Source organism: Nerophis ophidion, linkage group LG02, assembly GCF_033978795.1.
Source record: "Nerophis ophidion isolate RoL-2023_Sa linkage group LG02, RoL_Noph_v1.0, whole genome shotgun sequence".
Classification (NCBI taxonomy): domain Eukaryota; kingdom Metazoa; phylum Chordata; class Actinopteri; order Syngnathiformes; family Syngnathidae; genus Nerophis; species Nerophis ophidion.
Genome location: NC_084612.1, coordinates 80,406,145 through 80,422,171, shown reverse-complemented (window position 1 = coordinate 80,422,171; position 16,027 = coordinate 80,406,145). Strand labels below are relative to the sequence as shown.

At 37.6% G+C, this 16,027-nt stretch overlaps 1 protein-coding gene, 1 long non-coding RNA gene and 1 other non-coding gene across 4 annotated transcripts in view; 2 read left to right on the top strand and 1 right to left on the bottom strand.

Annotated features, from left to right (window-relative positions):
* LOC133546593 (uncharacterized) overlaps window positions 1–820 on the bottom strand; it is a 242,783-nt gene extending 241,963 nt beyond the window's left edge. The window contains exon 1 of the long non-coding RNA XR_009805245.1: window positions 777–820. This is a non-coding gene — a long non-coding RNA (uncharacterized LOC133546593). The remainder of the gene's footprint in view (window positions 1–776) is intronic.
* Window positions 1–16,027, top strand: part of slc7a6 (solute carrier family 7 member 6) — a 260,369-nt gene that overhangs the window by 241,871 nt on the left and 2,471 nt on the right. For both annotated transcript variants that reach the window (XM_061892370.1, XM_061892361.1), the window contains one exon: window positions 7,577–7,760. In XM_061892370.1, the coding sequence (XP_061748354.1) occupies window positions 7,577–7,760 (184 nt within the window). The remainder of the gene's footprint in view (window positions 1–7,576; window positions 7,761–16,027) is intronic.
* Window positions 1,246–1,359, top strand: LOC133548320 (U5 spliceosomal RNA). The gene has a single exon (XR_009805855.1). It is a non-coding gene; the product is annotated as a U5 spliceosomal RNA (small nuclear RNA).

Below are 16,027 nucleotides of genomic sequence, written 5' to 3'. Positions count from 1 at the left end.
AACTTGTAATCTGTTTTGGCTTCACTTCATAGTTGTTTTTTAACACATAACGGCTTTATTTTGCTATTTCTCTCCCATGATGCGGAACTTTTATTTTGAAGATCGTTGGACATCCTGTTGTCGACGCAAGAGGCACATCGACGTGTTGTGAAGTCAACTTTTGGGCTTTAAATGGCATTTACGTATTCATAATGCTGATGTTTAGTATGTTGACATGTCTTATATCAAGGCCGGTTAGTGTAATTTTTGGAACGTTTTGAGTGGGATGAAAAGTAAGACAATTAAATATTGATTCAATTTTCAGTAAATCCCTTGTATTAAAAAATCCACATGTTAAAAAAATACATTCAAACATTTAACGATGGGAGGCAATGATGCCCCCGTGCGTCAATAATTGATATAACAGAAGAGGGAAAGTTGCTAAGAAATGTGCCGATTGTGCTCCAATTTTTTTTTTATGTCTATAAAATGTTCCCTTTTACTTCAAGGTAAGCTATTTTTGTACAAATCATTTAAATATCACAGAACATGACGTCGTAAAGCTCTGTTGTAAATAAACAAAATAGAAATCCAGGAAATTACGTAAGTTTCGCGCATGCGCTAACTCGCCGGTGGTGACATTGGTAGTTGTCCCGCTTTTCACCCTATTTAAAACGTCCCAATAACTACACTCACCGACCTTGATATAAGACATTTTAACATATTTAACATCTGCATTACGATATGTAAATACCATGTAAATCCCAATAATTATAACTTCACGACAAATGACTCACGTCGACGTAACTCTCAGTCGTGTGTCATCCACGGGATGTCCGCCGATTTTCAAAGTAAAAGCTCAACATCGTGGCAGGAAATACCAAAATAAAGCCGTATGTGTTGATAAACAATCCTGACGCAAAGCCTGAATAAATTATAACATGTGGGTTTCGCTGAAATCAACACATAAATATAAAAATGTATAAGTAATCTCGTTTTGTTACACTACTTGTTATATAGAACGTCTATTTGAAATGACAGCGTCGTATGTAATTCCCAGAATCCTTAGCGTGCAAGCCAGCAAATAGTGCAGTAAAGCTAGAAGACTAAAATGTGTTGATATATTTAAGGTGGCACTGCGTTGTCTGTGAATGTGATTGGATGTCATCAGTTGTTGTTGGTTCATTCAAGTGTGCCACCTTAAGACCGTGTGTTACCTCGCTGTGGCTGGGAATGTCCTTGGCCACAGTACGTTTCCACGCCAGATCACTCTTGTTTCTCTTCAGATCGCATAAATCTTTCGCCTTTTACTAAAGATTTCCGTGGGGAGGAACAACAAGAGTATAACTCAATTTTTTGATACCCTGTGGAAGCGGGGCTTCTCTACACTGTTAAGAACATTAACGTAGATTTTCAAAATTAGATCAGCATTCCGTCATTTCCGGCAGTAGGAATTAGTACAGCCGGAAAAGTCGACCAACGATTTTGACTTAATAATAATGATAAACAGCCGACATGCATGCTTTAAATTATCAAATAATATATATACGTAAAAACAATGGTTAATCATTTGAAATTTAATGAGAAAGCCGAAATTTTTAAACTAATTTTATTAATGTATTTAGTCACCTATAACAGCGGTTCCCAACCTTTTTGTATCCGCTTAATAATTTGTCCCGCGGCCCGGGGGGGGGGGGGGTCCTTTTTTGTTTTTCTTTTTCTTTTTTTTTCTTCTTTGTCATGAAAAAGGGAGGTTTTTGTGGTTGGTGCACTATTTGTAAGTGCATATTGTGTTTTTTTCTATGGATTTAATAAAAATAAATAATAATAAAAAAATCTTCTGCGGCCCGGTACCAACCGGTGCTTGAAGACCACTGACTTATAACCAGAGGTGGGTAGTAACGCGCTACATTTACTCCGTTACATTTACTTGAGTAACTTTTGGAATAAATTGTACTTCTAAGAGTAGTTTTTATGCAACATGCTTTTACTTGTACTTGAGTATATTTATCGAGAAGAAACGCTACTTTTACTCCGTTCCATTTATCTACAATCAGCTCGCTACTCGCTACTTTTTTTTAATCGATCTATTAATGTTTGTTTTGGTTAATGACAGCTTCAAAGTAGGAACTACGCATGCCTGCGTTTCACCAATCACATGCAGTCGCTGGTGACGTTGGACCAATCAAACAGAGCCAGGCGGTCACATGATCCAACCTAAACAAGTTAAAAAACGTATTGGGGTGTTACTATTTAGTGGTCAATTGTACGGAATATGTACTGTACTGTGCAATCTACTAATAAAAGTTTCAATCAATCAATCAAAAGTGTAAAGGAAAAAAGACACTTTTTATTTCAACCGTACTTCCCGTCAAAAGCCTAAAGACTGATTACACAGTTCCTGTCTTCACAATAAAAGCGCCGCTCCATCGCGCCTGCGCTAACAAAATAAGAGTCTCCGAAAGCCAGCGCAAACAAGCTAGCAAGTTTGCCGCCAATGTATTTCTTGTAAAGTGTATAAAAACGAAAATGGAAGCTGGACAAATAAGATGCCAAAAACCAACAACTTTCATGTGGTATTAGACAGAAAAGAGGAACTTTTTTTCTCCTCCATTTGAAAACGTGAACGTCTGATTCCAATCAATGCAAGTCATCAGAATCAGGCAATACACCAACTTATATTCTTGTCTTCATGAAAGATAGGAATCTATATGTTAAACATGCATGTATATTCATTAAAACACGTTCAACATGTCAACAAAAATGGCAAAATAAATAATTATAAATTATATACTGTGTGTATATATATATATATATATATATATATATATTTAATACATATATATATATATATATGTATATATATACATATATATATATATATATATGATATGTGTGTGTATAAATGATTTGTGTGTGTATGTATGATATGTGTATGTATATGATGTGTGTGTATGTATATGATGTGTGTGTATGTATATATGAGGTAGATCACCTCGACTTGGTCATTTATTAAGTAATTGATAAACGTTGAAAAACTTATTGGGGTGTTACCATTTAGTGGTCAATTGTATGGAATATGTACTGTACTGTGCAATCTACTAATACATGTTTTAATCAATCAATCAAATCAATAAATGCCCACTGAGCCTATGGTGCTGTTAAGTTATTGTGGCTCAATGTGCCATTTTTTTTATTTTATTTTTATGTACTATTATTTAATATATAATATTGTTTTAGTTGCTTAAGAGATATTCCTGGCTCTGAATTTGCTCATTGCTATTTTTATGTTTTTTTGCATTATTTATTGCCGTAATCAGGTTACTCATCAGTTACTCAGTACTTCAGTAGTTTTTTCACAACATACTTTTTACTTTTACTCAAGTAAATATTTGGGTGACTACTCCTTACTTTTACTTGAGTAATAAATCTCTAAAGTAACAGTACTCTTACTTGAGTACAATTTCTGGCTACTCTACCCACCTCTGCTTATAACAAGAGTTTTGTTTTTGAATATATTATTGTAGCTGAGATAGGCGCCAGCGCCCCCCGCGACCCCGGAAGGGAATAAGCGGTAGAAAATGGATGGATGGAAAAAAGACATTACTCTTTTTTTCACCGGGAGCCGCGTCGCTGTTATGTAACCTTGAATACTTTATAATTATACGTTTATATGGATTCATCGCATTAAATTATACAATTGCCTATGTATTTTATGTTACCTGGTGTATTTTTTTTCTTCTTCTCATAACCCGTAGTGAAGTGAATTATATTTATATAGCGCTTTTTCTCTAGTGACTCAAAGCGCTTTACATAGTGAAACCCAATATCTAAGTTACATTCAAACCAGTGTGGGTGGCACTGGGAGCAGGTGGGTAAAGTGTCTTGCCCAAGGACACAACGGCAGTGACGAGGATGGCGGAAGCGGGGATCGAACCTGCAACCCTCAAGTTGCTGGCACGGCCACTCTACCAACCGAGCTAAACCGCCCGTAAAAATATTTCTTTAGACTTTGCAGTAAAAAATAACTGCCGCTCAGTCATCCATCCATCCATCCATCTTCTTCCGCTTATCCGAGGTTGGGTCGCGGGGGCAACAGCCTAAGCAGGGAAACCCAGACTTCCCTCTCCCCAGCCACTTCGTCCAGCTCCTCCCTTGGGATCCCGAGGCGTTCCCAGGCCAGCCGGGAGACATAGTCTTCCCAACGTGTCCTGGGTCTTCCCCGTGGCCTCCTACCGATTTATTACAAAATTCACTGTTTTTTAACAGAATATTACTGTCAATTAAAACAACAGTACTGTACATTTTTTACAGTAAAATTCTAGCAACTAAGATCTGTTTTTTTTACTCTGTCTAAAGTAATATGACGTCATCAAGCGGCATTCTCCCGCCTTAAATCAATCGTAATCGTCATCCTGTATCACTGGTCGTGAATTACATCGTTTCAAATAATGTAGCGACACCTCTAATCCGGTGTTTTTCAACCACTGTGCCGCGGCACACTAATTTTACCTATTTGGGTTAAAAATATTTTTTGCAAACTAGTAATTATAGTCTGGAAACGAGTGTTGTTGTTGTTGAGTGTCGGTGCTGTTTAGAGCTCGTAACCGCGTAATACTCTTCCATATCAGTAGGTGGCATCTGGTAGCTAATTGCTTTGTAGATGTCGGGAACAGCGGGAGGCAGGGTGCAGGTAAAAAGGTGTCTAATGCATAAACGTAAAATAAACAAAAGGGGAGTACTCCTAAGAAAAGGAATTGAAGCTTAAGAGAAGGCTATGTAGAATGAAACTAAGACTGGCCTGGCTACAAAGTAAACAAAAACAGAATGTTGGACGACAGCAAAGACTTACTGTGGAGCAAAGAGGGCGTCCACAAAGTACATCCGTACATGACATGACGATCAACAATATCCCCAGAAAGAAGGATTAAAAACAACTGAAATAGTCTTGATTGCTAAAACAAAGTAGATGTGGGAAATATCGCTTTAAAGGAAGACATGAAACTGTTACAGGAAAATACCCCAAAAAAAGAGAAAAAGACACTAAAATAGGACGATTTCTGCTGGTGGTGTGCCTCAGGAATTTTTCAACGCAAAAAAATGTGCCTTGGCTCAAAAAAGGTTGAAAAACGCTGCTCTAGTTTATAGGTTCAACCTGCTATCGATGATACCGCTTCGACATGGATACTTTGTGCGAATATACCTAACGTGTACTATCAAATAATAGATCCTATTTAAAAAAATTGAATAAAGAGCAAAAAACAATTTAATAACAAAAAAAAGAAGAATAAAAGCTATTCAGTAGGATTTAAAGTCCAAGCTTACATCACACTCAAATTTTTACTGCATACCTTTGGTAAGTGTGGAGAGGTTTTAAAATATTTAGTGCATGCTTACTTTTACCGCATGCCTTTGGTAAGAGCAGGAGTGAGAAGAGATTTTAAATTAATTAGCGCCCCGGCGGCAATTCAAGGAAATACGGCATAAACAAAGATTAATTAGTTAATACAAAAAAGTTAAATAATATTAACTTGTAAACTAATTTGAAAAATGACAACAAACACAATGTAAACAGTGTTAAAAGATGCACCTGATCATTAATATTAATATAAAATAAGTACAAAAAAATCGGTATGTAATGAGAAAAAGCTGAAATGTTCTAACTAATAATTAATAATAATATAATTAGTCGCCTGTAATGAAACGCTAACACAATATCTGTTTTTAGCATTTTTCAAATAAAAATATATCAAAATGGCCGTCGCATACTTTGACTTTTCAGTATGCATCTCTTGGTGGAACTTCCCTGAACAAAGTATCGATATTTTGATTTGAGGATCGATTTTAGAGCATAAAAAATATCGATATTTCAGTATCGATCCGCACAACACTAGCGTTACGTGTATGGCAATCGACATTCTGTATCAAGATTTTAACTCGCATAAAAACAATATTTGATGTTCTGAAAACAGTTATTTCCGTTAAAATACTTCTCAATCACTCTATTTTAAACTTTTTTTTGGTCAGAACAAGAACTCAGTTGGTTTTGATCCATCTCACCATCCAGTCGCTGTTTCTAGTCGGCACTTTTGCCGTCACAACTTCAAACCTAAACAGGATTTTTGTTCAGTCACAGCAAGAACCCTGTTGATTTGGAAGGGTTTTACCAGTTGAAAAGCTTCAGGTTGTTGAGCTCATCGGTCAAGATCAGGACATGTTTTCTAGGCAGCATTCTAGCCATCGCAATTATTCATCAATTTTTACTCCCAACCTGAACTCTATTTAAAACGTAAAGGGATTCTTGTTCCGTCAAAACAAGAACCCAGTTGGTCTTTAACTTCAGGTCGTTGAGGTCATATGTTTCTAGTCGCCGCTTTTGCCGTCACAACTTCAAACCTAAAAAGGATTTTTGTTCAGTCAAAGCAAGAACCCTGTCGATTTAGAATGATTTTACCGTTTAAAGTTTTCGGGAATTTGAGGTCGCAGGTCAAAATCAGTCCATGTTTTCTAGGCAGCACTCTAGTATCACAATTATTAATGAATTTTTACTCCCAACCTGAACTCTATTTAAAACGTAAAGGGATTCTTGTTCCGTCAAAACAAGAACCCAGTTGGTCTTTAACTTCAGGTCGTTGAGGTCATATGTTGAATTAGTACATGTTTGTAGTCGGCGCTTTTGCCGTCTCAACTTCAAACCTAAATGGATTTTTGTTCAGTCAAAGCAAGAACCCAGTCGATTTTGAATGATTTTACCGTTTAAAGTTTTCGGGATGTTGAGGTCGCAGGTCAAAATCAGTCCATGTTTTCTAGGCAGCACTCTAGTATCACAATTATTAATTATTTTACTCCCAACCTGAACTCTATTTAAAACGTAAAGGGATTCTTGTTCCGTCAAAACAAGAACCCAGTTGGTCTTTAACTTCAGGTCGTTGAGGTCATATGTTGAATTAGGACATGTTTCTAGTCGGCACTTTTGCCGTCTCAACTTCAAACCTAAAAGGGATTTTTGTTCAGTCAAAGCAAGAACCCAGTCGATTTTGAATGATTTTACCGTTTAAAGTTTTCGGGATGTTGAGGTCGCAGGTCAAAATCAGTCCATGTTTTCTAGGCAGCACTCTAGTATCACAATTATTAATTATTTTACTCCCAACCTGAACTCTATTTAAAACGTAAAGGGATTCTTGTTCCGTCAAAACAAGAACCCAGTTGGTCTTTAACTTCAGGTCGTTGAGGTCATATGTTGAATTAGTACATGTTTCCAGTCGGCGCTTTTGCCGTCACAACTTCAAACCTAAAAGGGATTTTTGTTCAGACAAAGCAAGAACCCAGTCGATTTTGAATGGTTTTACAGGCTTCAGGTCGTCGAGGTCATATGTCAAATCATTAAGTTTCTAGTCGGCACTTTTGCCGTCACAATTTCTACGTCCATCGCCGCGCTTCCAATTCAAATAGATTTTTGTTCGATCAGAGCAAGAACCCAGTCGGTTTTGAACAATATCGCATCAACTCTGTGCATGTTTCTCGTCCGCACTCGAGCCTCCTCCAAACTCAGTGGGATGCTCGTCCCTTCTGTTTGGTTCTTTTCGGTGCTGCGCAGCTGAGTCTCTTCTACCCGGTGGTGTTCTGCATGTGCGCCGTGTTCCTGGTGGCCGTGCCGCTCTACAGCGACACCCTCAACTCCCTGATCGGCATCGCCATCGCCATGTCGGGCGTGCCCGTCTACTTCCTGGGCGTCTACCTGCCCGAGTCCAAGCGCCCGCCCGTCATCACCAAGCTGCTGCGTAAGTTGTCCACCTTTTTTTTTTTTTACATTCTAAAAATACGAATACAACATAGAAAAAGTGGAATAAAAGAGCTAACATGAGAAAAAGTTCTAATATACATAATAAAAACCCACACAAAATGCAATTTTTTGTCATATTTGCTAGGAAAAAAGGGCAGAAAAACATGAAAAAAAATCATAAAAACTTATAATCCAAGGACAGATCTGAAGTTGATGTAAAGATTTAAGTGTTAAAAAAAAGAAAAAAGTATGAGTTATTTTTAACACTTGTATGAGCGGAGCCCTTTTAGATCTCCAATGATTTTAGTGGGATTTTTAAAAAAATATCATTGCTCAAAAAATAATAATGAATCAAAATCAATGTTATGAATTATTGAAGGCACATCAACTATAGAGTTTGAGTATTTTGTGTGTTTGCCATAAAAACACACATAACATGCAATATTTTGTCATATGTGCTACGAAAAAAGGGCACAAAAACGTGAAAAAAAATCCTAAAAATTTATAATCCACAGACAGATTTGAAGTTGATGTAAATATTTAAGTGTTGAAAGTAAAAAATTTAAAAAAAGATTATTTTTTATCACTTTTATGAGTATAGCCCTTTTAGATCTCCAATGATTTTAGTGGGATTTTTTTTTTTTTTACCTATTTTTGCTCAAAAAATAATAATGAATCAAAATCAATGTTATGAATTATTGACTTATTGAAGGCACATCAACTATTGAGTTTGAGTATTTTGTGTGTTTGCCATAAAAACACACACAACATGCAATATTTTGTCATATGTGCTACGAAAAAAGGGCACAAAATCGTGAAAAAAAAAATCATAAAAATGTATAATCCACAGACAGATTTGAAATTGATGTAAATATTTAAGTGTTGAAAGTAAAAAAATTAATAAATTACGATTGTTTTTTTAACACTTTTATGAGCGGAGGAGCCCTTTTAGATCTCCAATGATTTTAGTGGGATTTTTTTTTTTTTTTACCTATCATTGCTCAAAAAATAATAATGAATCAAAATCAATGTTGTGAATTATTGACTTATTGAAGGCACATCAACTATCGAGTTTGAGTATTTTGTGTGTTTGCGTTTAAAAACACACACAACATGCAATATTTTGTCATATGTGCTACGAAAAAAGGGCACAAAAAGGTGAAAAAAAATCATAAAAACGTATAATCCACAGACAGATTTGAAGTCGATGTAAGTATTTAAGTGTTGAAAGTTAAAAAATATATATATATATTTTTTTTTTTAACACTTGTGTGAGCGGGGCCCTTTTAGATCTCCAATGATTTTAGTGGGATTTTTTTTTTTAACTATCATTGCTCAAAAACTAATAATGAATCAAAATCAATGTTATGAATCATTGACTTATTGAAGGCACATCAACTATATATATATATATATATATATATAAATATATATATATATATATTTTTTTTTTAACACTTGTGTGAGCGGAGCCCTTTTAGATCTCCAATGATTTTAGTGGGATTTTTTTTTTAACTATCATTGCTCAAAAAATAATAATGAATCAAAATCAATGTTATGAATTATTGACTTATTGAAGGCACATCAACTATAGAGTTTGAGTATTTTGTGTGTTTGCGTTTAAAAACACACACAACATGCAATATTTTGTCATATGTGCTACGAAAAAAGGGCACAAAAACGTGAAAAAGAAATCATAAAAACTTATAATCCACAGACAGATTTGAAGTCGATGTAAATATTTAAGTACTGCAAGTAAAAAAATAAATAAATTACGATTGTTTTTTTAACACTTTTATGAGCGGAGGAGCCCTTTTAGATCTCCAATGATTTTAGTGGGATTTTTTTTTTTTACCTATCTTTGCTCAAAAAATAATAATGAATCAAAATCAATGTTATGAATTATTGAAGGCACATCAACTATAGAGTTTGAGTATTTTGTGTGTTTGCTATAAAAACACACACAACATGCAATATTTTGTCATATGTGCTATGAAAAAAGGGCACAAAAACGTGAAAAAAATCATAAACACTTACAATCCACAGACAGATCTGAAGTTGATGTAAATATTTAAGTGTTGAAAGTAAATAAATAAAAAAATTATTATTTTTTTAACACTTTTATGAGCGGAGCCCTTTTAGATCTCCAATGATTTTAGTGGGATTTTTTTTTTTACCTATCTTTGCTCAAAAAATAATAATGAATCAAAATCAATGTTATGAATTATTGACTTAATGAAGGCACATCAACTATTGAGTTTGAGTATTTTGTGTATTTGCCATAAAAAAACACACAACATGCAATATTTTGTCATGTGTGCTACGAAAAAAGGGCACAAAAACGTGAAAAAAAATCATAAAAACGTATAATCCACTGACAGATTTGAAGTTGACGTAAGTATTTAAGCGTTGAAAGTTAAAAAAATAAAAAAATTAAAATAAAAAGTTATTTTTAACACTTGTGTGAGCGGGGCCCTTTTAGATCTCCAATGATTTTAGTGGGATTTTTTTTTTTAACTATCATTGCTCAAAAAATAATAATTAATCAAAATCAATGTAGTTGTGAATTATTAACTTATTGAAGGAACATCAACTATTGAGTTTGAGTATTTTGTGTGTTAACATGCAATATTTTGTCACATGTTCTACGAAAAAAGGGCACAAAAACATGAAAAAAATCATAAAAATTTATAATCCACAAACAGATCTGAAGTTGATGAAAAGGTTAAGTGCTGAAAGTAAAAAAACAAACAAAAACTATGACTTATTTAAAAAAAAATTATGAGTGGGGCTCTTTTAAATCTCCAATGATTTTAGTGGGATTTTTTTTTTTTTTACCTATCATTGCTCAAAAAATAATAATGAATCAAAATCAATGTTGTTATGAATTATTGACTTATTGAAGGCACATCAACTATTGAGTTTGAGTATTTTGTGTGTTTGCGTTTAAAAACACACACAACATGCAATATTTTGTCATGTGTGCTATGAAAAAAGGGCACAAAAAGGTGAAAAAAAATCATAAAAACTTAAAATCCACAGACAGATCTGAAGTTGATGTAAATATTTAGTGTTGAAAGTAAAAAAATAAAAAAATAAGATTATTTTTTAACACTTTTATGAGCGGAGCCCTTTTAGATCTCCAATGATTTTAGTGGGATTTTTTTTTTTTTTTTACCTATCATTGCTCAAAAAATAATAATGAATCAAAATCAATGTTATGAATAATTGATCGATTCAAGGCTCCAATTAATTCACATCAAATATTTTGATATGTTCTTTGTCACACAATATATGCAATATTTTCCTACAAAATACATGAAAGTGGAACTTTTGATGAGAATCGGAGCCTTAAATAGCCCAATAATTCATAACATCGATTTTGATTCATAATTTTATTTTTCAGCAAGGACAGTTTTAAAGGAAAAACTGTAATACCATTTTTTTTTAAATATTAAAATAAATATTGTGACTTTTTCTTGTTACATTTCACCTGTGTGCTCTTTTATTCCACCTTTTAAAGGGGTTATTTAATAGTGGGCTGTTAAAAAAAGTTGCGGGCTGCCAAAGTCCCCCGGGGCCGCACTTTATACACGCCTGAGCTACAAATTCAAGTGTCGGGGCTTGTTTTTAACAATTTTATGACTATGACCCATATGGGTCCCCGGGGCAAAACTTGAGGTAAACCTTAACGATTAAAAAAAAAAAAGTTGCGGGCCGACAAAGTCCCCCGGGGCCGCACTTTGTACACCCCTGAGCAACAAATTCAAGTGTCCGGCTTGTTTTTAACAATTTTATGACTATGACCCATATGGGTCCCCGGGGCAAAACTTGAGGTAAACCTTAACGATTAAAAAAAAAAAAGTTGCGGGCTGCGAAAGTCCCCCGGGGCCGCACTTTGTACACCCCTGAGCTACAAATTCAAGTGTCGGGGCTTGTTTTTAACAATTTTATGACTATGACCCATATAGGTCCCCGGGGCAAAACTTGAGGTAAAGCTTAACGATTAAAAAAAAAAAACTTGCGGGCTGCCAAAGTCCCCCGGGGCCGCACTTTGTACACCCCTGAGCTACAAATTCAAGTGTTGGGGCTTGTTTTTAACAATTTTATGACTATGACCCATATGGGTCCCCGGGGAAAAACTTGAAGTAAACCTTAACGATTAAAAAAAAAAAAGTTGCGGGCTGCCAAAGTCCCCCGGGGCCGCACTTTGTACACGCCTGAGCTACAAATTCAAGTGTCGCGGCTTGTTTTGAACAATTTTATGACTATGACCCATATGGGTCCCCGGGGCAAAACTTGAGGTAAACCTTAACGATTAAAAAAAAAAAAGTTGCGGGCTGCCAAAGTCCCCCGGTGCCGCACTTTCTACACCCCTGAGCTACAAATTCAAGTGTCGGGGCTTGTTTTTAACAATTTTATGACTATGACCCATATGGGTCCCCGGGGCAAAACTTGAGGTAAACCTTAACGATTAAAAAAAAAAAAGTTGCGGGCTGCCAAAGTCCCCCGGGGCCGCACTTTGTACACCCCTGAGCTACAAATTCAAGTGTCGGGGCTTGTTTTGAACAATTTTATGACTATGACCCATATGGGTCCCCGGGGCAAAACTTGAGGTAAACCTTAACGATTAAAAAAAAAAAAAAGTTGCGGGCTGCCAAAGTCCCCCGGGGCCGCACTTTGTACACGCCTGAGCTACAAATTCAAGTGTCGCGGCTTGTTTTGAACAATTTTATGACTATGACCCATATGGGTTCCCGGGGCAAAACTTGAGGTAAACCTTAACGATTAAAAAAAAAAAGTTGCGGGCTGCCAAAGTCCCCCGGGGCCGCACTTTGTACACCCCTGAGCTACAAATTCAGGTGTCGGGGCTTGTTTTCAAGAATTTTATGATTATGACCCATATGGGTCCCCGGGGCAAAACTTGAGGTAAACCTTAACGATTAAAAAAAAAAAGTTGCGGGCTGCCAAAGTCCCCGGGGGCCGCACTTTGCACACCCCTGAGCTACAAATTCAAGTGTTGGGGCTTCTTTTCAACAATTTTATGACTATGACCCATATGCGTTCCCGGGGCAAAACTTGAGGTAAACCTTAACGATTAAAAAAAAAAAAGTTGCGGGCTGCCAAAGTCCCCCGGGGCCGCACTTTGTACACCCCTGAGCTACAAATTCAAGTGTCGGGGCTTGTTTTTAACAATTTTATGACTATGACCCATATGGGTCCCCGGGGCAAAACTTGAGGTAAACCTTAACGATTAAAAAAAAAAAAGTTGCGGGCTGCCAAAGTCCCCCGGTGCCGCACTTTCTACACCCCTGAGCTACAAATTCAAGTGTCGGGGCTTGTTTTTAACAATTTTATGACTATGACCCATATGGGTCCCCGGGGCAAAACTTGAGGTAAACCTTAACGGTTAAAAAAAAAAAGTTGCGGGCTGCCAAAGTCCCCCGGGGCCGCACTTTGTACACCCCTGAGCTACAAATTCAAGTGTCGGGGCTTGTTTTTAACAATTTTATGACTATGACCCATATGGGTCCCCGGGGCAAAACTTGAGGTAAACCTTAACGATTAAAAAAAAAAAAGTTGCGGGCTGCCAAAGTCCCCCGGGGCCGCACTTTGTACACCCCTGAGCTACAAATTCAAGTGTCGGGGCTTGTTTTTAACAATTTTATGACTATGACCCATATGGGTCCCCGGGGCAAAACTTGAGGTAAACCTTAACGATTAAAAAAAAAAAAGTTGCGGGCTGCCAAAGTCCCCCGGTGCCGCACTTTCTACACCCCTGAGCTACAAATTCAAGTGTCGGGGCTTGTTTTTAACAATTTTATGACTATGACCCATATGGGTCCCCGGGGCAAAACTTGAGGTAAACCTTAACGATTAAAAAAAAAAAAGTTGCGGGCTGCCAAAGTCCCCCGGTGCCGCACTTTCTACACCCCTGAGCTACAAATTCAAGTGTCGGGGCTTGTTTTTAACAATTTTATGACTATGACCCATATGGGTCCCCGGGGCAAAACTTGAGGTAAACCTTAACGATTAAAAAAAAAAAAGTTGCGGGCTGCCAAAGTCCCCCGGGGCCGCACTTTGTACACCCCTGAGCTACAAATTCAAGTGTCGGGGCTTGTTTTGAACAATTTTATGACTATGACCCATATGGGTCCCCGGGGAAAAACTTGAGGTAAACCTTAACGATTAAAAAAAAAAAAGTTGCGGGCTGCCAAAGTCCCCCGGGGCCGCACTTTGTACACCCCTGAGCTACAAATTCAGGTGTCGGGGCTTGTTTTTAAGAATTTTATGATTATGACCCATATGGGTCCCCGGGGCAAAACTTGAGGTAAACCTTAACGATTAAAAAAAAAAAGTTGCGGGCTGCCAAAGTCCCCGGGGGCCGCACTTTGTACACCCCTGAGCTACAAATTCAAGTGTTGGGGCTTCTTTTCAACAATTTTATGACTATGACCCATATGGGTTCCCGGGGCAAAACTTGAGGTAAACCTTAACGATTAAAAAAAAAAAAGTTGCGGGCTGCCAAAGTCCCCCGGGGCCGCACTTTGTACACCCCTGAGCTACAAATTCAAGTGTCGGGGCTTGTTTTTAACAATTTTATGACTATGACCCATATGGGTCCCCGGGGCAAAACTTGAGGTAAACCTTAACGATTAAAAAAAAAAAAGTTGCGGGCTGCCAAAGTCCCCCGGTGCCGCACTTTCTACACCCCTGAGCTACAAATTCAAGTGTCGGGGCTTGTTTTTAACAATTTTATGACTATGACCCATATGGGTCCCCGGGGCAAAACTTGAGGTAAACCTTAACGGTTAAAAAAAAAAAGTTGCGGGCTGCCAAAGTCCCCCGGGGCCGCACTTTGTACACCCCTGAGCTACAAATTCAAGTGTCGGGGCTTGTTTTTAACAATTTTATGACTATGACCCATATGGGTCCCCGGGGCAAAACTTGAGGTAAACCTTAACGATTAAAAAAAAAAAAGTTGCGGGCTGCCAAAGTCCTCCGGGGCCGCACTTTCTACACCCCTGAGCTACAAATTCAAGTGTAAGGCTTATTTTTAACAATTTTATGACTATGACCCATATGGGTCCCCGGGGAAAAACTTGAGGTAAACCTTAACGATTAAAAAAAAAAAAGTTGCGGGCTGCCAAAGTCCCCCGGGGCCGCACTTTGTACACCCCTGAGCTACAAATTCAAGTGTCGGGGCTTGTTTTGAACAATTTTATGACCATGACCCATATGGGTCCCCGGGGAAAAACTTGAGGTAAACCTTAACGATTAAAAAAAAAAAAGTTGCGGGCTGCCAAAGTCCCCCGGGGCCGCACTTTGTACACGCCTGAGCTACAAATTCAAGTGTCGCGGCTTGTTTTGAACAATTTTATGACTATGACCCATATGGGTCCCCGGGGCAAAACTTGAGGTAAACCTTAACGATTAAAAAAAAAAAAAGTTGCGGGCTGCCAAAGTCCCCCGGGGCCGCACTTTGTACACCCCTGAGCTACAAATTCAAGTGTCGGGGCTTGTTTTTAAGAATTTTATGATTATGACTCATATGGGTCCCCGGGGCAAAACTTGAGGTAAACCTTAACGATTAAAAAAAAAAAAGTTGCGGGCTGCCAAAGTCCCCCGGGGCCGCACTTTGTACACCCCTGAGCTACAAATTCAAGTGTCGGGGCTTGTTTTGAACAATTTTATGACTAGGACCCATATGGGTCCCCGGGGCAAAACTTGAGGTAAACCTTAACGATTAAAAAAAAAAAAAGTTGCGGGCGGCCAAAGTCCCCCGGGGCCGCACTTTGTACACCCCTGAGCTACAAATTCAAGTGTCGGGGCTTGTTTTTAACAATTTTATGACTATGACCCATATGGGTCTTGTTTTTAACAATTTTATGACTATGACCCATATGGGTCCCCGGGGCAAAACTTGAGGTAAACCTTAACGATTCAAAAAAAAAAAGTTGCGAGCTGCCGAAGTCCCCCGGGGCCGCACTTTGTACACCCCTGAGCTACAAATTCAAGGGTCGGGGCTTGTTTTTAACAATTTTATGACTATGACCCATATAGGTCTTGTTTTTAACAATTTTATGACTATGACCCATATGGGTCTTGTTTTTAACAATTTTATGACTATGACCCATATGGGTCCCCGGGGCAAAACTTGAGGTAAACCTTAACGATTAAAAAAAAAAAAGGTTGCGGGCTGCCAAAGTCCCCCGGGGCCGCACTTTGTACACCCCTGAGCTACAAATTCAAGTGTCGGGGCTT